The following is a 26,127-nucleotide window of genomic DNA, read 5'->3' on the forward strand; positions in this document are numbered from 1 at the left end:
GGAAGGTGCACCTACCGCAATACCGCAGGGGATACGGTGGCCAACCGTACCCAAAAGACAAGTGCTGAAACGCCGCTACGTTGCTCTGCCTCTGATGCTGTTGCCGCTACTGTTGCTGCTGTTATTGCTGTTGCTGCTGTTGCTGTTGCAGTTGCTGCTGCTACTATTGCTGCTGCTGCTGCTGCTGCTGCTGCTGCTGCTGCTGCACCTCACCCACGCACGCTCACCAGGAACAATGTCAATGTCCAAAACCAAAACGACAAAACTCGGGACGGATGGAGGTTAGGCGCACGGATCGACTGAGTGGCACAGTCATACTGGCGCTCGGAGCCTCCCCTCCCGGTCGTTGCCCCTTACGCGCTCTCTCTCTCTCGCGAACCGAACGCGGCTCACCTCGCTTAACCGCTAATTACCTCGCGCGAGTCGAACGATTTTCGGCAATCGTTGCAATATTTTTGTTCAGTTGTAAAAACTTATTAATTTATTGTGTTATCGATTATTTTTTATTTTTTTATTTTATTGTTAATTGTAAATCAATAGTTTACATATTTTGATTATTTAATATAATTAAAACATTTTTTCAACAGAATTGTAAATTTTGATTTTCTTCGAATCTATGAAAGAAGTTAAAAAAAATTGTTTTCGAATTCCTTATTTTATCTAAAATTTATATTTTTTATGTAAAAAGAAAACTTTTTTCTATTTACAACTTTTTCGTATCTATTAATTTTTCAGATATTTAAACTTGAATAAAGTAATCAATTTTTTTACTGATATACTTATAAGGTGGACAAAAATTATCATATAAATTTGCTTGATCACGCATTTCCAAACTAAAAGTATAAGCTTTTAAATGTCGTTGACATATTTTGAATGCAATAACTGGTTTAAAAACTATACAAAGTTTCATGAGGGATAAATATTTTGATTTTTCTATCAATATTTTATTGTTAATAAAACATATTTTTTAGTTTTTTTTTTAGTTCACAATACTTTTTTTTTAGAAGCTTGGACTTACAGAATACGAACACGTTGAAATGTTAAGGCTGCGATAATTTTTCGCCAAAATATAAAACTTTTATGCTTTTTAGATTTTTTTCTAAGGTTGGCAAAAGCCAAAATAACGAACATTAACAATTTACTATTCGAATCAATATTTTTAATAAAAACAAATTATGTACACATACCGATTGTACTGCTGGAGAGAATGCTGTACCAAACGGATCTGGGATTTCTGCTCTTCTATTTTCATCGTTTGTACCATCATTATGAAGATAATTGTTGCCGTTATTATTGATTGTATCATTATCATCTTTTGAATCATCATTTATATCGTGCCTACGAAAAAAATGTTTCTTAAAATTTCAAATCGTAATGTACCTACTATTTAACATATATATTCACATTTATAATTCCATCCGTAGATAGTTTCTATCATCTATTTCAATCTAATTTTGAAGATTGAACCATTTTGCATAATTAAGTAATATATACCTATCGATGTACTTGTTTGTTTATTTTTCATTATATAAGTATGGTATTGGTATTTTTTCTAAATATATAATATATGCATTGTTTACAAAATTTGGAGTTGATTATAGTTTTTTTATAATTTCATTATCAATAGTAAGCCAATCATTAGATCGATAAATTAAATTGATATAATGTTCAAGATCTATTGTTGCTCCTATATGAAGAATCATACTATTTACTTTATATAATATATCATTAACTTTAAGTTTATTCAAAATATCTATCAGTTTAAAACTTTTTTCTTTACTAATATCGTTTTTAAACAAATCCAGTTGAATTATATTTTTACTATCCATGACAATTTTTTTTCTTCAATTTTGGACTATTGGCAAGTACTAAATACAATCAGGACCACTGACAGTCGTACTAATCCGTCTAAAGTACAATCAATTAACTCTTGTAATGTTATACATGTTTTACTCTCAGGAATTTGAAATATTTGACGGAGAATCGCGGCATGGCCGTCGTTCCTACCGTTGGGCTCTCGCCGGGGTTCACGCGCCGCGCCAGGTGGCGAGTATATACGTCGAGAGCATACACTCATACTAGCCTTTGCTAGTATGCCCACTGGTGCGTGTGAGGTTTCCGGCGAAGTAACACGGGCGTGCGCGCGTGAGTGGCCGCTGCCAGGTGGGCATTTTTGGTGTATTGCAAGCAGGGAGGTTGGTGAGAGAAGACGAGCGGAAAGAAGATAGCAGGAGGAACGACAAATAGGAGCAAGGCAGGTGGACTAGGTCGATGCTGCGACGTTTTTTCTCTCTCTCATATGTTCCGAGCACTGTTACTTCGTGGTTAGCGCGGCAGATTTGCCAGCTACTTTGCCGCCCGCGATCATTGTCAAACTTTTCCTTTGTTACAGGTGTGATTTTGATTTGTATTTCGAAGCGCGGAAGTAGTAGGGAAGGCGGATCGAGTAGCACTCTTGCTACCAATTCGTGCTTCATCGTGAGCGCGGAGAATCTGTCGAGCGTAAGACGAGCGGGGAACGTTGTTGTTATGTTTTATTGATGATTTGCTTATTTTGCTTAAGTATGTTATCATTTGAGTAAGTTAGTTGTTATTTTGATTAAATTGGTTGTTATTAATTCGAGTTTCGTTATTTCGACTTGTGACTCCTCATTTCGTGAATTTAATATCGCGCGTTTTGATCCGTTTAGCTCGTCCGATCATTTATCGTGGGACCGTTCGCGCTTCTTGAATACCCTTCTTAAACAATATGTACGGACGGCTGCAAGCTACCAAAATCGAGAACGGACGCTAGAGCTAACTCCATTACAAATAATAAAATAATATTTGTAAATTGATTAGAAATTTTATTGTTATATTTAGCCAAATATATGTTATCGATCTCTCTCTGACAATCATCTGGCTTCTCTCAACCCGAACGTGCCCAAAGCAAACGTTCTCATAGAGAAAAAGGAAACAAAGGAATTAAAAATAACATATTCTCTCTCGCCAGTATACGACGAAGCTACGCGTATCTCGGTCCACATTCAACCTTTACATTTACAAATACATATGCACACACAGACAATCAAAACAAACTAAAAAAAAGGTCTAGCAAACGAGACACTGCATACAACCGTCGTACTACACGTGATCCTTGGAGGGCTTCGCTGCTGGGGCAACCGAGACCGGGGCCTGCTCGGCGAAAGGCGGATCGACTACCATCACCAGCGACTCCAGCACGGGAGGGGTGTAGCAGCGAGCTACCTTCCCATCTCTACCGTCAGGACTCGATCACTGGTATTCTTGGCAAGCATCACGCCACAACTGTTCTATGATAAGGTCGCTTCCCGCCATACTTTGTCGTCGATTGGCTAACACTCGAGTGATATCTATCCGCACGCGCTTCTTCAGACTTCCCCGACGGGTCTTCTTTTTCCTATCAGGCGTCGGTTTCAGCTATTTCCTCAGCCGAGGGCGCCGATTCAGCTACCGTCGTGGCTTCCACTATCGTCTGTGGTTGGAGAGCATCGGGCAGGCTCACGGACGGGATTTCCGAGCTATAATATAGGTTCGATACGCGACCGCACACTTGTCGCAATTGCCCACAGACTTATCGTAGCGTCCGCAGTTGCGGCAAAACTCTCGCGGATTGGCCACCTCTGGACACCGCAACCTCAGATGGAAGCAGGCTTTGCAATTAAAACAGAGGTAAGGCACGACGTCTCGCTCCAGGTCAAATGTCGCCGGGAGCAACCCCCACAAGAAGATACCCATCAGTCTATTGCCCTTTGCATTCATCCACCGCCGTGGCTCCTGCGGTGCAACTGTACGAACTGAGGATTGTGGCGAGGAAGCCCGTGAAGCCTTGCTCGCCTGGCACGCACAGATGCACACAGTCTGTCCTAGATTTATCGCCGGGGTCTTCTCCGTAAATTTTGCACACTCAGGGGCCTTCGTAAGCGCAGGAACTGAGACTGGCTCGTCAGCACGGTAAACGGTCACTCTGAATGAGGCAGTCTCTTGTGGCCGGTCCCATTTCAGCTAGATATAATAGGAAAAAATTCTCAGATCAGGCATCGCCTCATCAGTGGTCAGCACCCAGCGTCCTCCACGCCGAGAGTTCTAATTCCTCGCGTCACGCGGCAGTCGGCTCTCTGTTCGCTCTTCGCTGGGCAACCTCTTCACCCTGACCAGAGTTCTGTTTGGTATTTACCCGAACGGGCATCCCCGGCCGTCTATCATCGGCAATGTTTCGCTACGCCTCCTGCGGCAACTGACGGCCTTAACCAATCGCTGCCTACCACCAAAGTCGGCTTCTTTTCGAGGGCCGATACTTACATCTGATTCTTGGAATGGGGACCAAATTGATGTCTTCACCATTTGATGCCGATGAATTTGTCAGAGTGCTTTCCGAGTTGTCTTGCCCGGGCACCTCTAGCATGGTGTCAAAACTAGCACATTTTATGGTCTCATGTGAGGCTGCAACATGACTCGGCCTACTGCCGCACTTTGTCATCGCTCGACCGAGCCAGGGTACGTTTGAATGTACTCCCGCATCAAGCCAAAAGGAGTCGGGGAATTGCTTACAAGTTTTCTAAAGAGAAGTTCGAACCTCTGCGGTGCCGCCTTCTTCGTCCCGTGTCTCTCTGGACCTCCGCAGTCTATCGACGATCGTCCTTCAGGTATTCGGCGGGCGTGATGTTCCACACAATGGGCGGATGCCGGAAGGAGAACCGTGGATGCAGGACTTAGAGAGAGGGGATTCCACTCCAACGGAACGGGAATGTGTTCCGTAGATCGCACTGGTACCAAAACCTTAGTCACCTCAGTGGACTTTTGCGGGATCTCCTCCTCCTCGTCGAATAACGTCTAAGAGTCTGTTCATAAATCCTTCCTCCGGGATCTTCGCCAGCACTCGATCTTTTGGCACAGCAATCGAATCAGCCGCACTCGTCGAGAGAGTTGCCTTAGGGTTTTCTGCTCAGGGGACAGCCGCAGCGGAAGGAGTCACCGAACTCCGCAACAGGAGCTTCTTCCGCTTGACCCTTGCTGCTGCGCTGTCCACGCCCATCGCGAGGCATTCCTCGGCAGTTGGAACTCCACCGGGGGTCAAGAGCTCCCGCTCAACGCGGATCACGCAAAGCCGTTCTTGTGCGCTCTCAATATGCCTATCCACTACGTTGCGCAGCGCGTTTAACCATTGCAGCTGATCTTGCCAAATTCCGGTACCCACCTCGATCACAGGTACTCTTTTTTTCACTTTTCGCCTTAGGCTTTCCACTGGCCGCGGGTTACGTCCGAAGTTCAAGAATGCCGGAAAAACCTTCGTAGAGGAGTGAGTCGCGGTATTAATAGCAAGCCTAAGCTCGTGAAGATATTTATCCCAATTTCTGTGATCGTTATCGACAAAAATGGCGATCATAGTCTTTAGTACTCTGTTGATTTGTTCTACCGGAGCTCTTTGCTGTTAATAAGGGGGCAGAACACGTGCTCCACGCCACACTCGCTCAGTATACGCTTTCGCGTTATCGCTGACGAGATATTTCGGTGTTTCCTATCATAGCAATATCAACTCCTCGAACGTGCGTGTAAGTAACTTTCCGCCACCGAACTCAACGGTTTAAGCTCTACTTATTTCGTTAAGATCCTGAAAAACCACGATATACCGATTACGATTCTTGCTCCTCGGCAACTCAACCACGTCCGTCGCGACTACCGCTCAAGGACGTTCAACTAAGCGGCATCCCATCAACCCCTGGGGCTGCTTTTCCTTATGCCATTGACACTTGAAGCACTGGTTGATGAAGCTTTTTACGTCGTGTCAGATGCCTCACCAATAGTACTCGCGAGCCATGAGGTCATAAATTTTCTTTTGACTGAAATGCCCTGTGGACAGCGCACAATGCGCGTCCCGTAACAGTCTTTCTCTATACTCGAGTGGAACCACGAGTCGCCAACACTCTTAACGATTAGTAACAAGGTCGAACAGATGCTCTATCATGTACCGATAGTATCATTAATTGTTTTCTAGCAATATGGAATTTGAAAAAACGAAATTATGGTTACAGAATCGCATTCTACGACCTAAAAATTCTCGAGTATAATTTTCCATGCAAAAAAGCTGATAAAAACATGTATGCTTCAAAGGGTTAATGGATTTTTGAATTTTGAGAAATTCACAAATATATATATTTCAAACTAGGATAGCTCGACGATAATAAGATATTTGAAAAAACTCAACAGTTTCTCAAATGAAAATATTTGTGCTTTCAGATGCTTTAAATAATTTTCTGTGGAAAAATTTATTTACGGTGCTATATTACCTCAAATATGTTAAAAAACATTGTTTTTTACACTTGTAGGTGAGGATACCTTAAGAACCTGATATGATCGAACAATTCTAAGGCCAGATTTGGATTCAGTGTACCAAAATCCTTCAGAAATATTATAGCTCGCTTGTGATACAGAAAATGACCTATTATTTGTATGCCTGTGTAATTCAATCAATTCTATCATAAGACTGACGAGTATCTTCTCAGAACATTTTTCTTACGTTCTTCATATACATTATTCGTCTGTAATAATACTGTTAAACTTTATTTATAATAAATACAAAAAAGATTTGATTAAGGAGAAAGTGAGGGATTTATACAAAAACCTAATAACCCAATAACGTTTCACCACGTACAGCACATATTTACATTAAAAAAATACATATATACCTCAGAGGAAAAACTTACTTCTAGGATGTCAGTCGAACATACACAAAACGATGATGTAGGTCCAAATATACCTTCTTTGCAAATAAACTATGCAGGTTGTAACGGTGCAGGTGTCTAACATGTGACGAGAGCAAGCGTTGCGCTTGTTCTCATCGGAATTTTCCCCGATTCCCCCTATCACTCGGCAAGGCATTGTGACCAACGTTGGGCGCATTTAATAATGCGCCTAAAGCATGGTCTTTGTTTCAGCAGACGGAGATTGCCGAGCGAGGCCGAGCCGGCCCAAAGCTGTTACGCTGACGACAGTATAGAGGTGTTAAAAAGAGAGAGAGAGTGATAGTTGGGGGCGCGCGTGCTCTACGCAAGATTAGGCAGGCGCGCGTCGCGAACCAATTAGCGTATTGGTCGCGCGCCGCCTAATAAGTAGATCCAGTGGGGAGAGAAAAAGAAAGACGAAGAAGCTGTAGATCGCGGAAGAGAAAAACGAGATACACAGACGGTACTAAGTCGAGCAGTCAGTAAGAAGGTTCCCAGTCGATCAGACGGTCAGCGGTGCGAAGTCAAAATGCAGCTGAGGACAAAGCACCAGCCGAACGCACACACCGCCAAGGGTCGAGGAGGACCGAGAGGACAGAGGACGACTTGTTCCTGCATCTGCTTGGGACGCTACTTGGGAAGCCGGCAGGAGTTGCCCAGCGACGACCAGCAACATCATGCGAAGGGTGCAGCCAGGCCTCCCGTTCCAGTATCAAGGTCAAGTTTCGCAAATTAATTTCTCTCTCTCTCTCTCTCTCTCTTCGACGATGGCACAGAGCGTAATTGTAAACATTAGGTAGGTAGAAAGGCGTGCATACGCCGGCTACATGCCCTAATTACGGTCGGTGTCATAAATCGCTCAAATAGAAATCGTCCAGGCGATCCCTCGTCGGGCGAGTTTCTCTTTTAGCTAAGTAGCCTAAGTCGGTTTGTCGTCAAGGCGGTAATCTGCCGGGCGATACGCGTTGTGTTTTGTATAGATTTGTAAGCGCGATTAGTTAGTTAACTTGTTCTCTTTTGTAATAGATGTTAAGAATATCGTTGTGTTTATTAGATTAAGAGTTTGTAAAAGCTGATTTTGAGAGTTTTTTTTATAATGCGGTTTATTATTATGCGGTTATTCATGTACGGTTTTGAAATATAAGTCTAAATTGATTTTGAGTTCATTAGAATTAGATTTGTTTAAATACGAATTTGTGTTTTGTATATAATAACCTAACTACTTTCATTTCTTTGCCTTCTCTTCCTTCCCGCCTAAATTGCTATGAGCGAGTGCGCCTCACTTGCCCACCTTAAAAAAATGGTTAACGAACGAGCTTTCGTTATAAACAAAAATGGGAAATTTATTTAAGCACAAACTCCCACGATGCAGAGCTAACCACCGTTCTGTTAAGCACGTAGAATTATACGTGTATCCACCTTTACGTCAGATGATTTCGTTTCGGTGTCTTCTTTACAACTGAGTTGAACTCAACTTAAGTCACTTGACTTGTGACTCTCGATCTATCTTAGGCGTGACTGACATAAACAGGCTGACTGGCATAAACTAATTCGTTTAATCCCCTATATGAAATCGGATTATAACCTAAGCCTTTATAAATCGCTTAAGCTAGTAGGACATGAAATGACGTAATCGGCGAATAAAATTAACGAAGTTTAATCAATAAAAACTAGTCTTTTATGGGCCGAAAGACTAACGCACGCGAATAGGTTTTTCAATCAATTATTGATATTCGGTGAGAGAGAGAGAGAGAAAATTCGAAAACTACCGCGAAACTAATACTCGGCGCGAATACAAAAATATTGAATATCGCGGTTGACAAAATACTTTTGAACGTATTTAGTCACGCAACAATAAAGGGAGGTGCACCTACCCTGCGGTGCAATTATGGTGATCAGCCGTAATTGTTGATGAAGAAAATCAACTGCCGATGCTCCTCCAATTGATCAGCTGCGCTGCCTCACTCTCCAATCTGCTGCAATTTACTGCTGCTGTACTGCTGCTGCTTGCTGCCGCAATAATGTTGTTGCACTCACGCACATCAAAAAAATCGTCCAAGAAAACTTTGTGAAACGGCGAAACACAGTGCAAAACAATTTGGCGGTATTATCGCGAAAGCAGCTGAGGCGTAACTGCCCATTTCAAACTCTCGCGCGCCCTCTCTCTCTCTCTCTTAATCGTTTGAACTAACACGCGAGTAATAGAATCGCGAACGGATCGATTAATTGAATCGACTACCGTTGAAAGGTACTAAAAGTAGTCAAATTACAACTACAGACTCTAGTCAACAAATCAGTACTTCTTATAGTGATCTACTTTACACACCTATTGAAACGATTGAAGATGAGAAAATAATTGTCTTTTTCAAGAATAGTTAGAACTTACAAGTCTGCTTGAAGTGCAAAAAAATTGGAGAACTGCAAGATGTACTTTTAGAAGCTCGAAGGCAAGTATATATAAAATGAAGAATTTTTATCCCAAAAAAAATATATGTTGCAAAAAACATTTAATTAAAAAGCGTTTCTATGACGATAAATTATCTTAAATAACAACGTGACAACCAATGTGAGATTGAATCTAAGAAATTCAAATTTTTTTTTGCAGTTCTATCAGACTTGATCGATTATCGATTACATGATAAAATTGGCGAGTACACAATTTTGAAAAAAAGTATAAAAGCATTTATTAACTACAATTGGAAAATATTTTCACACTCCGAGATATGATTACAACTATGCGAAACTCAGAAAATTGTAATATAACTCAAGCCTTAGTGATATTTTTAATAAAATTGAGAACTGGAAATATTGATCTTTGTTTTTCTACAATATTAGAAATAGAAAAAAAAACTGCTCAAAAATCTATGGTAGTAATTTTAAAGTGTTTCAAAGATAAATTTTGCCAAAGAAATTCGGATATGAATCTCATACTAGAGAATTCTATTTCAATCAAACTTCTCCTGTAGCACTAGATTGCACAATTTAAAATATATTATTTTCGATACAGGTTTTCGCGATGTTGTACCGCTTTGAATGGATAAAGACTATATCGTACTCATGCCAGCACTAAAAGGAAAAAGAAGGCAACTACCAGCAAAAGAATCAAATGAATCCCGGCTTTTAACAAAACTTAAATAAATTGTTGAAGCTGTACATGTAATCACTGGGCAAACGTTAAAGCTTATATACCATCAATTCCATAATTTACTACAGCACAGTGCTGGTGTATATTGCTAGATTGCATGTTATCTTAACAAAAAATTCTAAAAACGTCTCAATTTACATACTGGTATAGGAAAATACGATATGATCATTGATAGAATTAATAAAACAAAAAATTTGTTCTAGAGAAACTTACTTTTTTAAGATGTAGAATACATGTGGCAATTTAGTTTTTGAATACCGGGAAGGGGGCATTTGGAGCTATTTAACGGGAGGGTACCATTTTTCAATATCTTCTTTAATGGCGTCGTACATGTCAACATCATGAATTTTATAAATGAGGCTGTCAGTATCAGTATAAAATAATTTACATTTTTGATCGATTTTATGCTTTATATATCGATAGTGAAACACATGTTTTCGAAAGATCCAGCATACAAAGTCCGATGTATATAGGCTTAGTAATAGCAGGAGTTGCCTATATTGCTGCTAAATTTTTATGAAAGGTTGTGACGAGAGTAGACAGTTGCCTGTTTCTCGTCGGTCCCTCTGCCTCTCCCCTTTGCCCTCGGCAAGGCTCAATGGTCAGTATTGGGCGCACCGTTCTTTATGCGCCTAATACTGTATCTCTTTTTTTTCTGTCGAAGGAAAAAATGAGAAGACGCTGCAGTTGAAGAAAGAAAGAAAGAGAGAGAGAGAGAGAGTACTCACGTGAGCACGCACTAAGCGGTTATAGGCAAGCGGGCGACGCGCGACCAATTTGCGTTTCGTCGTACGCTCCCTAAAACTAAGCTAAATATGAGTAGTCTGCAATAGCACAGTCACTGCCCGCGCAAGAATATTGCGTGGCGTCACTCAACTTCAGCCACTAATATAGGTCAGTCGACCGAAGGAATTAGCTTGCGCTGCCGATCATCTTGGCGATTGTTTTTCCCTGCGAAGTAGAGGTTTATCTACCTTCCATCCTGTGCGGCCCCACGTCTTGGCCTTTCCTAAAAGCGCGCACCACCTGCAACAGCGGTAACGACGAGAATCTGGATAATCGGCCTGCACTGCAGTTGCCACCTTCGCCTTCCATGGATCATCGAGGCGAAAATAAAGGTCAGGTTATCTCTCTCTCCCGGTTGTTCTCTCTCTCGCAGTGATGTGCGGCGGCACGAATTTATAGGTAGCCAGGCAATCACTTGCCGGATACCTTTGTTTAATTTCTCTCCGTTAATTATTTGTATTGCGTGTTTGGTTTAGTTGTAAGTGCGCAGTAGCCAGGCGATCACTCACCGGCTACTTTACAAGTTTCTTTGTGTTAGAATAAGTCGCGTTTGTTATTCGGTTAAGGTACATAATGTTGTAGACGTACTATTAAGGTGTTTAGATTTTTTATTAGTTTAAGCGTGCGTTTGTTTTGAATTATAAGGTAATAAAAGATTTCGTCATTTGGTATTAATAAAAATTGGTTTATTTTCTCGCCTACTCTTCCGATTGCATTTAGAGCGAAAGCGCCTCTTGCCTTCCTCTTTAAAAATCGGGAGCAGCACGTCAAAACTGTTACAAGATTGAGCTATTGGGGTGATTTGTTGTACGATCCGTGCTTCTAACAATTCACTAATTTGACGTCTTTCCGTTTCTTTTCATCTTCCATAGTTTTTCCATAAACTGTGTTAACCATGAGCTTGCAAAATAATTTTTCAAACTCATTTGTGGCTTGCTTCCTTTTCTTTGTATTCAAATCTATCTAAGGTTTGAGTCCTGACAATAGGTTAAATTTTAACGTTCTATATATCTTTTTTATTTAGTCCGCATTGGAGTAGTTGCTTTAATGCTCTATAGTGAATGACATATCGTTCTTTATCATATAGCGTTGTCAAAAGTTTTTTCTGTGTTGGTCCAGGTAGAGTGCCATGTTCAAGATATAGATACATCTATATCTATATCATCATGCAACTCTTTTGGATACTCAAGATCTACTTCTAAAATATAACTAACTTCATTGCCATCGGGAACATTGAAATAATCAGGCTCATCAATGTTAGAAACCTATTTGAATCTTTCATTCGGTAGTGATTATGTCATTGCCCATCCGTAAAAATTATTAACGTCAAAATACATCAAAATCTTGTTTTGCTCTTCTTCATTGTATTCTGTACCTATATATTTATTATTAGTCTTTGAATATCTATTACAGCATTGGCAGATGATACCTTCTCGAATTCCATTTTGAATAAATAATACCGTTAAAAGCTCAAATGTAACACCTGTACACTTTAACATAGTATCCCATTTTTATCTAGCTCGTATGCCTCTTTACAAATTTTATAGAAATTCTCTAAAGTATCAGCTAGAAGTAATACATCTGTTTTAAATAGAGATCAGAATATTGACCTATATCGTTAATTTCAAGGGTATTCCAAACGTTTTGAGCATATTCGTAGTCGTTAATAGAACTATAGCTATCTATCAATTGGCTATGGAATTCTTCGATGAAAATCAACTGATTCTGTTTTAATCTATTATAATTACTAACATACTCATATGGAACAACACCTTTCCTTTTGAGTAATTCAATTTAAGATACAGTGTATTTATCTTTCTCAAATTGACGCTTCATAATATTATGCTGAGGTAAAAATTTTTGTAACTTATCTAAAGATGACGTACTGTTTAGACGATTCACACGTCTCGAAAATACTATAAACCTTAAAATGGACTACGTTTTAGATATTTCAAGGCTTTCAGGGTCGGAACGATGTTTTTTTATTTAAAGAACTCGCTTATGCATCACTGAGTGAAAATTCGCTGTCGAATATACTATTTTCGAAACCACCATGTCATTAAATGAATCTTTCCACTGCGTAGCAGCATGTGAATAGATAGCTTGTAAAGTATTATCATGGAATATTATAGAGTGCTGGCATTATACCATGTACAAATCTATCGTTTATGTTACACACTCATTTTCATAATTCAAGAAATATATATGTAGAAGGTTTAGAGAAACAAAAATGGCTTCAAAAATACTTTTCGGAAAGTAAATATAAGTAAGTGTAAGCTGAATAAAAATGCAATCAAAAATTTTTTTTTAATTGTAGAAAATTCTTGGATCTTGAGAGCGATATGTAGTGTTCTCCATTAAAAGAGTTACCTCTTCCATTAAAAACGCCTTGTGCATATGATTATGAAAATCGATCTGAATTTGTGTGCTGTTAGAAATGTATAAAAATTATCTTTATGGATCAAGGAGAGACAAAAGCAGCCTGAACCAGAAAGAATGAATGAAGTTGATCATGATACACTTAAAAATTTGGCATAATATTACAAAATAGATATGTCAACGGCAGAGAATAAAGATTATAGACAACGCATTCTATATTTATGTATAATCAACCAATAAAAATAATTATTAATGAAATTAATCTGTCTAGATTTTAGTTCTACCAGTTAAAAAAACTAATCAAATAAACTAGTAGGTGTGTAAGTAGAGAGGCTTGAAAGCAAAAAATGTTTCAGCGGAGAAGCAGTCGCCCGACTGCACTCGTAATATTGACGACGTCTACTTATAGAGACTAGAAGGACTAGCTTTTCCAAGCTTAGCACGCTAGCGTTCTCAACTAGGGCAGCAGTAACGCCCTACAGATACTAGTGTTACGTCTCGTGCATCAACTACGAATAGCTAATGAATGAGACGTTCCAGTATGTTGACTAGTGGTCGGATATGTCTCACTTATAATAAATATATGTGGAAATGTATGTTTGATAAGTGTACTACCTTGATAACCGTAGTCTTTAATTGTTGATAAAATGTAGCAGGCTCTAACTGCTTGTTGAATTGTATGAATGTAGCAGGCTCTAACTGCTTGTTGGATTGAATAAATGTAGCAGGCTCTAACTGCTTGTTGAATTGAATAGGATAGGTTGTAGAATAATACTTGCACGAATATTACTTTGTAACAGTCGCGAGTTTATTAATTAAAATGATCACCAATTGTCGGACCGGTGTGTACGGAGTTGAGTCTTACAGGTACTTATTGACAGACTGACGGACTACTGATCAACTCCGCTCGTAATGATGTTCATTGCTTTTTATATGTTAATTTTCAGGTCAATATCGAATTGTGACATTTTGTTTTTTGCTGAATATACATTCTTGTGCTCGGTGGCTTTATTTCGGAGTGCTATTTGTTTCGCGTTTTGTCAGCTTTCTGCTGACGTGTGAATATTTTAGCAGTTTTGAATTTCCTGAATATGCATTTGTTACAAAAGAGGATGTGTCGTAAGGTGTAACAACTTTATTTCGGAGGATCATTTACCTCGCGTTTCGTCAGCTTTCTGCTGATGTGCGAATAGTTTTAGAAGCTTTGAATTTCACGAGTGTGCAGTTGTAACAAAAAGGATGCGTCGCAAGACGTAACACCCCAGGGCCTAAGACATTGCAATATGATTGCAATGTTTTGCATAAAAATACTTCTGAAATTCAAAGCTACTAGTTTGCGGTTTATACAGAGATTTTGTGGTATGTACATTTTATTTAGTATATAAGGAGTGCAGTTGCTCGACTTTGTACAGTTCAAGTTTTTCAGTTTACGATGTTCGGGAAACGTTATTTGGTCTGTGTAAGTATTAAAGATTGATTGTAATTCTTGTTGCCATGCTTTTTTTTTTTTTTCTTTTTTTTTTTTTTTTTTTTCAGTTTGCGGATTGGCAGCATTCACGTGCTGTGAAGAAAGCCAGACGAGAGGGCTTGCCCCTTCCTGCCGGGCCGAAACCCGGAACCCGGAAGTATGTGAGGATAGATGTAAGTATTTTGCAATGTATATTGGTATTTTTATATATATGGATTAATTTGTTTCCTGTTTGCTTTGTTAGTTTCAGAGATGGCAATTGGTGCGGACTCTACGGCATTGCGACCGAGTGACGCGCACGGCCTTCTTCCTGGGGGAGTATGGGCCAGACGAAGATACTTGGGGTCTTCGTGACTTATTTTTTTATGGTTTGTTAGTTTATTGCAATGGTTTCCGTAGGGTATGCGTAGAAGTGTTTAGTGATTTTTATAATGTGATTGTAGGTCCAACTGTGGACCACCGGTATAATTGCAATTGTATCTGAGTGTGATAATATTTGCGAATATGCTTGTAATTTTGTAAAAATAAATATATATTTTTTTCTGTTTTTAGATAAAAAGAACAAATCTTTGTTTTTTATTTCAATTCCTTTGTCATCTCAGCCTAATATCCTAGAGCGAATATCTCGCTTCCCTCCCCGCTTAAAATGTGGCCATGACGTAAAGCATTTGGGGTACTGAACGACATGACAATTAGATTTTTGTTGAAAATAGGTCATGTTTGTATTTGATTATTGTTGTTTCGAGAGGTAAGTTTTGTTGAGGAATAGGACAGTGGGTATCAGGGTAGATTTGTATCTTGACGTCTGTGTCGTTCAGGTTTGTGTGTATTGTGTCTAGTTCAATTTCTGCATTTTGTTTATTAATTTTTGTCATACTGTTGTGGTTTTGTCGTCCTAGTATCACTAACAGGTGGGTTATTGAGCTAAAGAAGGCCCATAGTAGGTTCATAGACCAGCCATAAACCATGTGCAGCGTATATCCTCTGATGATGGTGTCAATTGTCAATTTTGTTATTTGCAGTATTATTAATATCATGATGATTACTGATGAGATTGATCCGCACATGACTAGCTTGTTAAACATGTGATTCCATGTGCTTTCTGCCAATTTTGCAAGTGTATTTTCTGTAAAAATATTCCCTGTTGTTCCTTCTCCTGATATCTCCTTAGCTATAATATTTAGCAGAGATGCTTTTTCCATGGGGAACATTATTTGTTGTTGTAGTTGATCTAATTCTTGTTGTGAGTATATGCCGCTAGTTGCTAATGACTCTATGGATTCAAATTTCCAATTTATGTTTGTGTTTGGTTTGAGTGTTTGTGGTGATATTGTTTCCATTGGTTTCGGTGTTAGTTTTATCCATTTGTTATTTACTTTGTAGTATGTAGGTATGATGGAGTTGCAGTTCATTGGAGTACCTCTTCTTTTGAGGATATGAGTTTTTGGAGTAAGAAACCAGGTTTCATTGCCTGAAATTACTGGTAATTCGCTGTAGCATTCGCTAAGGTGCTGTGCCTTCACTACAGTAGGGATGCATTTTATGATATGAACTGCTTCTCCTGCGATCTTGGCAATGTATCCAGGTCTTTTCATGATATTGTATGCGAATTCGTCAGGGGAGAGGGTTGCAAGGGATAGGGAGTTTTGTATTGTTTTCCTCTCTACTTCACACCTATCTGTAATGATTTTTCTGTAAAGATCGTTCAGTTGTCTGCCCAAATGCTTTTCGACATATACAAATTTAGAATTTACATATGTGAATAAATCGATGTTAACCTTGCTTTTGCTAGTAACCGTATCTTTATCGAATTTGTATCTGTTGAAGTTATTATTTTCTTCCGCGATAAAGAGTTTTGGGTGTTCTGTTCTAGTGAACTCTCTGTAGCATTTCAATATTTTGTCTTTAGCTGTTAAAGCAAAGGTCGTGTCGCTAGTGTTTACCATGTATATTATGTCGTCATTGTGTGTGTTAAAGTATTTTGTTACTGGACCTTTATATAAAATATCGTAAGTGTTAGTAAAACATTCTTCCTGAGGTAAAATGTCCCAAAATGTATAACCCCCGTCAGAGTCTACGCAAGTTGTGTCTGAAAATTTACATATCGTTCCTGAGCTTAAATGTAATTTGTCATTACTCAGACAAATTTTCGCATAGGCTTGTATTAATGTGATTTTAATTGTGCCTTGAACAAGTACCTTACTCCATGATCCGAACCTGTCTGCGTAGGCTACGCCGCTGCAGCTTCCTGCATCGCCAGCTAAGTCTATGCCTTTGGTTGTTGTGGCGTTTATTTTTAAATCAGCAATCGTATGAAAATTGTCATACTTAAAAATTCTCGTTTCGTGGATAGTTTGGCATTGTTCATGGCTCAATTCATACAAGTATTCCTGTTCTCCATTTTGTTCAGGTTCGAGGCGTCCGAATAGTCCGCATTGGTATACTGTCCGATGGATTTCAATTTTGCATTGATGTACTGGAATATTTCTAAATTCGGCTGCTTGGATAAGTTCTATATTTGCTATTGTTGAGTTTATGGTTTCGGTTTTAAAGTCGCATTCGTCAGCGTCCAGTAGAGAGAATGTTGTGATGTTTGTGTTTGTGGTGCCGCAGTGATATCCAATGTATGCATAAGTAATTTGAAAAAATGTAATGAATAACGTTATTTTTGAATACATGATTTGTTTGTCCTAAAACAGAGAAAGGTTTATCATTTTATATACTTTTATGTAATATTAATTTATTTGCATGAACTGTATTCGGTTTTCCACCCTTATTTATTGTTACATTATGTTTGTTTGTGATGTTTAATATTTCAAAAGGACCCAGGTTTTGATTCTTTTCTAATTTTCCTGGTTTAGGTTCTTTAATGAGCCACACTTGATCTCCTATTTTGAAATTGCAAGGGTTTATGTGGCGATCATAATATTTTTTTGATCTTTCTTTAGCTATTATGAGGTTTTCCCGCGCTAAGCATGCAATATCCTGCATGTTTTGTATAAGTGTGGATAGATAATTATTAAATGTTGGCAATTGTTCTGAAGTTTTTAATGGTTCACTAGATGGTAATCGTGGTGGATAAGCGAAGACCAGTTCATGCGGAGTAAATCTATGTGCGTTGTGAATGCTTGTATTGTAATGAAATTGGGCTAATTCTAATAAATTGTCCCATTCAATTTTTTTACTAGAAAAATTTTTTAAATATTCACAAAGGGGGTGATGTGCTCTTTCTAGGGAGCCGTTTGATTGTGGTGAAAATGCGGTGGTTTCTATTTTTGCAAATTTAAATCTACGAGCAATGGCTTTTAAAATTTTACTTGTAAAGTTTGCTCCTCTGTCGGTGAGGACTACTTTTGGTGAACTGAAAATACATATAAATCTTTTAATTAGGGCATCTGCAATTGTTTCTGCCGTTTGATCACTGAGTGGAACAACTATTATGAATTTTGAGAGGAGGTCTTGGATAGAAAGAATGTATTTATTTTGATTATTAGTAACGTTTAGAGGTCCTACTATGTCCATTGCGATTTTGTCGAATGTTTTCATTGGAGTATCCGTTATTATCATTGGTTGTCTAGTTTTTATTCTTTTTAGTTTGTTTCTTTGACAAATTTCACAATTTTTAATACGGTTCTCTATATCAGTTTTCAGATTTTCCCAATAGTATTTGTTCTTTATTCTGTTCCATGTTCTGTTGATTCCCGAATGTCCTCCTAGTGCGCTTGAGTGATATTGGTCGAATATATTGTCTCGGTCTGTGAGTTTTACGTAGTCGATGTAATTTAGGCAAATGATAATTTTAGTTTTAGAATTTTTGAATGTTGTTGCTAGAATGTTTTCTATTTCGATCCAGTGTATGTTTTTTAATATTAGGTCTTTTGAGATGCTGAATGTTTTTATTCTCTTGCGAATTATTAATGTTCTTAATAATTTGAAGAGACTTTTGAGATTTTCCTTTATCCTTATAGCGGACTGTCTTGTGTTAAGACAGGCTATGAAGATGTTTTTTGTTCTTGACTGTATTATTTCAATTTCTTGGGGCTGTAGATCTTTGTCTGCTTGTATATGTTTGATTTTCATTAGACTTTCTGTTGTGTTATCTAATGATTGATGTTTGTAATCGATAAAATGTATGATGTTGTCTTTTCTTGATTCGATGGGTTTTTTCGTAAATCTTATGTTATGTTGTTTCTGTGTTGTATTTTCGTCATCTATATGTACTTGTGTTTGTGTAATATTTTTATTTCTATTTCTTTTTTCTTTGTCTTGTTTTCTTATTATTTTGATTTGTTCCTCTTGTTTTTCTTGTTCATTTGTTACTATTTCTTTTGATTCTTGTTTTGCTTTTTGTGCTCTGGTAACTGCGTTTATTTTTATATTTTCTATCGGATTTCGTGAGAGTGCATCGGCATTTGTATTTATTTTGCCAGGTTTGTAGATAATGTCATAATCATAATCTGCCAGTTTTAGTCTCCATTTTTGTACTCTTGAATTGTTGTCTGCTGATTTAAAGGATAACAATGGTTTATGATCACTAACGACGGTAAATTTGTTTCCATATATGTAGTTCTTAAATGTTTTTATTGCGAATACTATGCCAAGTGCTTCTTTTTCGTATGTATGGTATTTTTTCTCTGCTGATTTTAAGATTCTTGATGCGAATGCTATTGGTTTGTCGTCACCGATCTCTCCTTGAGAGAGTACACAACCCAGCGCGTAGTTTGAAGCGTCTGTTGTAATGATGAATGGTTTTTCCATATCTGGGTATTGAAGAACTGGAGTTGTGCATAGGGCGTTTTTTAATTTTTCAAAAGCTTCTTGTCTTTCTTCAGTCCAAATAAATGGTTGTTCTTTTTGTAGTAAATCTATGATAGGTTTTGCTATTTGTGAAAAGTGTCCAATAAAGCGTCTATAATAGCTTGTTAGGCCTAAAAATTCTCTGATATTTTTGATAGTTTTCGGGATAGGAAATTTCTTTATTGCTTCTATTTTCTTTGGGTCTGTTTTGATACCTTCTTCACTTATAATGTGGCCTAAGAATTCTACTTCCTTTTGGAAAAATTTGCATTTACTCGTTTCAATTTTTAATCCTGCTATTCTTAATTTTTCTGCTATGAGTTTGAATCTTTCATTATGTTCTTCAACCGTATTTGCAACGATAATTATATCATCGATGTATAGGTAGCAGAACCCTTTTTCCAATAGGTCTCCGAGTACTTTTGTTAGTGCTCTTTGGAAGACTCTAGGTGAATTTATTAGTCCGAAAGGTAATACTTTGAATTCAAAACGTCCCATGCCAGGGATACTAAATGCCGTTTTATGTATATCTGACTCTTTCATTTTTAGTTGATGAAATCCGGAAACCATATCGATAGTGGTAAAAACTTTGTTTTTTCCTATGCAGTCGAAAATTTCCAATATATTGGGTATAAGATATGGATCTGGAATAGTTTTTGCATTCAATTTTCGATAATCTATCACCATTCTCCATTTTTTCTTTCCGTCTTTTGTTAATCCCTTTTTTGGCACAATCCATACTGGCGCGTTATATGCACTTGTTGAAGGTCTAATTAAGTTATTTGTAATTAGTTTTTTTGTCTCATCACATGCGATTTGCTTGAGTGTATATGGCATAGGAAATTGTTTAACATATACTGGTTTATCATCAGTTAAATTAATTTCGTGTTCTTCTATGTTGCATTGGCCAAGTTTATCTCCTTCTAACCAGCATATGTCTTCAAATGACAGTATTAAATTTTTTATGTTTTCTTTTTTTCGTTGAGTCAGGTGTTCTAAATTTATTGTATCTATCAGTTGCTTTCGTCGTATTGTTATTTCATGTTCTTGTGTCTCTTTTTGTGTAATTTCGTTGTGCGTAGTTGTAAATATATGTGTCGGTTTTAAATTAGTTTCTTTAGGTGTGAATTTTTCATTGATGTTTTTGAAGTTATTTTCTATATCATTTATAATGTGAAGGTTCGTCATTTTGTCATATTTTCTATCAATCTCTCCTGCAACGTTATCTCTCAATGTGTCGCAAAAATTTGAATAATCATTAATAGTATAGTTCTCCTTGGTTTCATTGGATTCGTCTTCCAGGGCTTTATTAATGTTTCCAATAAATTGTGTTACGCTTGAGTTATAGTTAGGTTGAGATATTTTTGTTTCTGGATTCCCATATATTTGATCATTCGTACTATTTTTCGTTTCTTCTTGTATGTCGCTTATTATATTTAAGATTTGAATTACATCTTTATGTATTGATACTTCTTTGCTGTGTGTAATCGTATTTGTTTCAATATCATTTTTGTTTACTATGTGTCTTTTATCAAATGCTATAGGTTTCCATGTGTCATGATGTTCATTAATTTCTTTTGAGGTTTGTATTGTAAATGTGTTTGTTTGATTTCTGCTAGTGATTTCTTTTAATGGCACTTTTTGATTATTTATTTCCAAGTATCCTCTGTCTAATCTTAATTTGTGTTTGGATAAGGCATTTATTTCTATTATTCCATCGTAAGGAATAGAGAAGTTATCTGGTTCTACATGGAAATCAAATGGTTCATCTGCAATATACATTTGTGTTGAACCTATTGTTCTTATTGCGTCTTCTGTGATTCCTGATATAGATATTTGTTCATTTCTATTTAACTGCTTTTGTGGAATGCTACTATTTTTGATAATATTTAGTTGTGCTCCACTGTCTACTAGTAGTTGCAGTTTATTATTCGAATTTGGTTCGACTATTTCTATGTACTTGAGCAGATTTTTTAATTTGATAATGTATATTTTGGTATAATCATTTGTAATTTGTTGATTAATATCAGTACTATTTTTAGCTATATCTGTCTGTAGCATGGTACTCTCTATTTCCTTTATATTTTCTTTGAATTTGCTGTATGTATCTATGTGATGTTTTGTTTGTGTTGGGAGAGTGAGTGTTTTGTCGTGGAACGTTTTTGTCTGCTCTTTCTTTAGGCGTTCCTTCCCAAAGGAGCTCCAGAGTTTTCCGAGTTTGTCCCATGTTTGCGACATTGTTCTGTTGTATGACCGACACCTTTACAGATTCTGCAAAATATTCTTTCTTCTTGTAATCTTTTAATTTTTTCACAGTTATCTATGTTATGTCCAGTTTCGTTGCAACCTTCGCATGTGATTGAAATATTTTGAGTTGGATAATTTTTTAGTGCTTGTAATTTCCTACATTCACTTGCTATGTGACCTATATTTTTGCAATAAGCGCAGAATTTTTTTCTTTGATCATTATTAAAATTGTTTCTGTATCCGTTGTTGTGGTTTCTATTGTAAGTGTTATAGTTTTGCTGATTTTGCTGAGGGTTTGCAGATTGTTGTGTATTCGCGATTTTTCTGCAGTACTTTGCTGTGTGACCTAATTGATCACATAATTGGCATTTGTAACTTGATTTATTTCTTTGTTCTGTGAAATATATTCGCGCTTCTTCACAATCTTGTTCTTCGTGTCCCTGTTCTTGGCATAGAGTGCATATTTTATAAGGTGATCTATTTTTACCTGTTGTGCAAAATTTGATAGAGTGACCTTTTTTATTGCATTTTTTACAAAAGACCTCAGGGCATTCTTGCGTTGAATGACTTCCTTCGTCACAAATATCGCATTTATTTACCTTTTGTGTGATCTTATTTTTACACTTAATGGCTTCATGTCCTGTTTCTCCACATTTCCAGCATTTTATGTAGTCGGCAATGTAGGGGCATTGACCTACCTCATGTCCTAATTCTTGACAGTATTGGCAATGGATATTTCTTCGTTTATTCAGTGGGCAAGCGCTTATTGAGTGTCCTTTTTGGCTGCAGTATTTGCATATCAAATTGATTTTGTCTAATGAATTTTTACAATTATTAGAAAAGTGATCTGATCCTTTACAATAGACGCATGCTGCAGAATGGCAAAATAGTGCTTCGTGTTGGGGGTCATGGCAAATTTGACATATCATGATTTTTTTTGGTAATTCAGGTCTATAATAATCATTGTATTCGGCATATGTGTTATTAATTGTTACATTGTCTGTTGTTTTTCTAATATTTATGTCATTTTCAATTTCTATGGCTTTTTTGGACATTTCTTGTAATGTTGTCTCATTGCCCAGTTTGTATTTTATTTCCGTTCGCATTCCTTTTTTAAAACATTTTGCTGCGTCCGCATCTAATTCTTCGTAGAAATTCTTCCTGGCTATTTCATTTGTTTCTTGTATTCTATATATTTCTTTTATTTCTAATACCAATTGACATAATCTATTTGTGTATTGGATAATTGATTCTGTAGTTCCTTGTGTTATTTTGCGTATCCTAGCACGCAGTTCGTGTATGTCTTCTTGAATTGGGTATAGACTTCGTATTGCTGTAATTAATTCGTCTATTGTTTCTACACAGCTGTTTCCTAAAGCTTCTTCTGCTTCTCCCTTCATTCTCACTTTCAATAATTCTACTACATTATGTTCATCTTGATCTTCTACTAAATTTTTTACTCGTCGTAATCTTCTGATGTACTTTGCGGGTGGCATATTTTTGCCATCGAAGTCCGGAACATAATTTACCAATTCTTTAAGTGATAATTTGATTGGGTGTGAATTTGCCATGTTTATTGGGTTTGTTGCTGGACTTGTGATACGTTGGTTTTCTTGAATTTGTCTTTGAATTTGCTGAGTGTTTCTTTCACTCTCCTTTTCGTTTATGTATTGTGTTTTGTTTATTTTTCTAATGTCTTTTTTTGAATTTTCGATGTTCTGTTGTTGGTTAATAGGTTCGTCAGAGTTTTTTGGTAATGAGTATTTTGTGTAGACAGATTCTTCGTTTGTGTTTATGCTGAATAATATATCTTTTGGTGTCCCTAATATTAGGCTTTGTTCACCTAAAAATCCTCCAATGTCTGAATATCTATCGTGTTTTTCTGAGTCAAATGTGTCAAACGTCTGGTCTAATAGTGAATATTTATCTGAATCAGTGCAGTCGGTTTTATTTGTTTGTTTTTCTGTTAAATCAACTAATTGGTCAACTGTTGGTATGATTTTCTTTATTGCTCCTGTGTTTTTTTCTTTTCTTACGATTTCTTCTTGGGTCTTGGTCTTAATAGGCGATCTTTGTAGGTTGTTACTCTTTTTGAAAGCTATCTCATCCAGTCCTTTTTCTAAAAGGTCTTCTAATTTTGGATTCTTGTCGATTTGTGATCGCGTAAGTTTCCTAATTATGGATGATGTGTCCTTCGTTGTGCTGGACTTCTTGCTCATTTATTGCACTTTCGTAATAAACGGGATAAACAAAGGGAATTCGACAAAATCAAAATAGATGAAGTAGGAAAAATATATAAAATAAGATAAATTATTGTTAGCAAAAAATTATGGTAGAAGTATATGGAAACACAATTGCTTATTGAGATGACAAAAATAAAAGGGAAAAAAGAAAAGAAAAAAGGAAATTCTATCTACGTATGGTATTTGACCTACTGGCTGAAAATTATTTCTCGGTCACTTATTTCTGCTGTTGTCTTAGTTTCATAATTTTGCAAAATTGCAATTTTGAAATTCGGTCACTATGAAAGAAAGTGACGTGTGCTGCTTACTTCTGTAATACGACGCCTACTCGTATATCCGCGGTTTTTGAACTCTTTCTTTTATGTTTGATGTGTTAATTCATTAATAAGAACTAAGTTTTAATATGTATAAAAATAATTTCCTTTATCTCAATCGAATGTATTTTTCGTACCGGAACCAATTGTTACGTCTCGTGCATCAACTACGAATAGCTAATGAATGAGACGTTCCAGTATGTTGACTAGTGGTCGGATATGTCTCACTTATAATAAATATATGTGGAAATGTATGTTTGATAAGTGTACTACCTTGATAACCGTAGTCTTTAATTGTTGATAAAATGTAGCAGGCTCTAACTGCTTGTTGAATTGTATGAATGTAGCAGGCTCTAACTGCTTGTTGGATTGAATAAATGTAGCAGGCTCTAACTGCTTGTTGAATTGAATAGGATAGGTTGTAGAATAATACTTGCACGAATATTACTTTGTAACAGTCGCGAGTTTATTAATTAAAATGATCACCAATTGTCGGACCGGTGTGTACGGAGTTGAGTCTTACAGGTACTTATTGACAGACTGACGGACTACTGATCAACTCCGCTCGTAATGATGTTCATTGCTTTTTATATGTTAATTTTCAGGTCAGTATCGAATTGTGACATTTTGTTTTTTGCTGAATATACATTCTTGTGCTCGGTGGCTTTATTTCGGAGTGCTATTTGTTTCGCGTTTTGTCAGTTTTCTGCTGACGTGTGAATATTTTAGCAGTTTTGAATTTCCTGAATATGCATTTGTTACAAAAGAGGATGTGTCGTAAGGTGTAACAACTTTATTTCGGAGGATCATTTACCTCGCGTTTCGTCAGCTTTCTGCTGATGTGCGAATAGTTTTAGAAGCTTTGAATTTCACGAGTGTGCAGTTGTTACAAAAAGGATGCGTCGTAAGACGTAACACTAGTATATATATATATATATATATATATATATATATAGCGCGCTTTCAAGCCACTCTGAACTACAACTATAGAGAGTGCGTACAACTCACCATCATACGCTTATGTTCTGTGGTGCAAAATGTGTAGCTAGCATAGACAATAAGAACTGTATAAGGTAGGCGCGGCAGTGGCTCCAATGGTAGAGTGCCGGCCTGTGAATCTAGGGAATGTGGGTTCAATTCCCTGACATGTCCCTTCATTTTTTTATTTAATTACACAGGCCCACAAAAAAAAATGAACTTGGATGTCCATCGACAAAACCCATGTACTCCTACGTATTTTTGCGCGCTGAGTCCGAATCTGGCATTCGTTTAACCTCAGCACGTCGGGTTCAAGGGCATTTGAAGGTCACATTGCAGAAATCAGCAATAACTAATACAAGACATCTGTCTGTTAAGTTTTTGGGGTCGCTGAGTTTAAATCCGGTATTTGTTTTTCTCCATGAGGTAAGTTTGAAGGTTAGTTCAAGGTCAAAGCTGTTTACTCTAGGAAAAATGAATTTTTGACTGCAGATTCTGAAAGAGCGGGAAATTTTACGTCCAGATACATATTCAATTTTTTTTAATATAACCCTCAAGGTCATGTGAAGGTCACTTAATCTTGTTGGATGGAGGATTCGTATGACAATAAGATAATGGAATTTCATGGGGCAAACTACCATGTCGTTATGTTTTCAGGGTCGCCGAATCCAAATCCGCGGTGTTCGTTTGTCTCCATCAGGCCGCATTGAAGGTCGTTTGAAGGTCAAATCCTCGACAATTAGTGAAATCGAGTCAAGTTATCATTCTAACATATTTTTTGAGCATCTGAACCCAAATATAAAGACCGCTTAATACCTCAGGGTCAAAATCAAGGTCATCCCAAGGTCAAATATACATTTTTTCATTAAAAAAAGAAAATTTTGACCACAGATTCAGAGAAAATGGAAAATCTTACATCTAGCTGTGATCGTTACTTATTTTTTTGATCACACTCCCGAAATAATCGTGTGCCGCAACCCAGGGTACCTCCACGTGGTGACGGCGGAAAACGGCTTTTTTTTGGCTTTTT

At 37.3% G+C, this 26,127-nt stretch overlaps 1 protein-coding gene across 3 annotated transcripts in view; it reads right to left on the minus strand.

Annotated features, from left to right (window-relative positions):
- The window catches only part of LOC131675263 (epidermal growth factor receptor substrate 15-like 1), an 875,349-nt gene that overhangs the window by 244,227 nt on the left and 604,995 nt on the right, over nt 1-26,127 (minus strand). For all 3 annotated transcript variants that reach the window (XM_058954183.1, XM_058954182.1, XM_058954181.1), the window contains one exon: nt 1,188-1,338. In XM_058954183.1, coding sequence (XP_058810166.1) covers nt 1,188-1,338 — 151 coding nt within the window. The remainder of the gene's footprint in view (nt 1-1,187; nt 1,339-26,127) is intronic.

Source organism: Phymastichus coffea, unplaced genomic scaffold (genome assembly GCF_024137745.1).
Source record: "Phymastichus coffea isolate CEN01 unplaced genomic scaffold, Cenicafe_Pcof_1.1 PCOF00018, whole genome shotgun sequence".
NCBI classification, from domain to species: Eukaryota; Metazoa; Arthropoda; class Insecta; order Hymenoptera; family Eulophidae; genus Phymastichus; species Phymastichus coffea.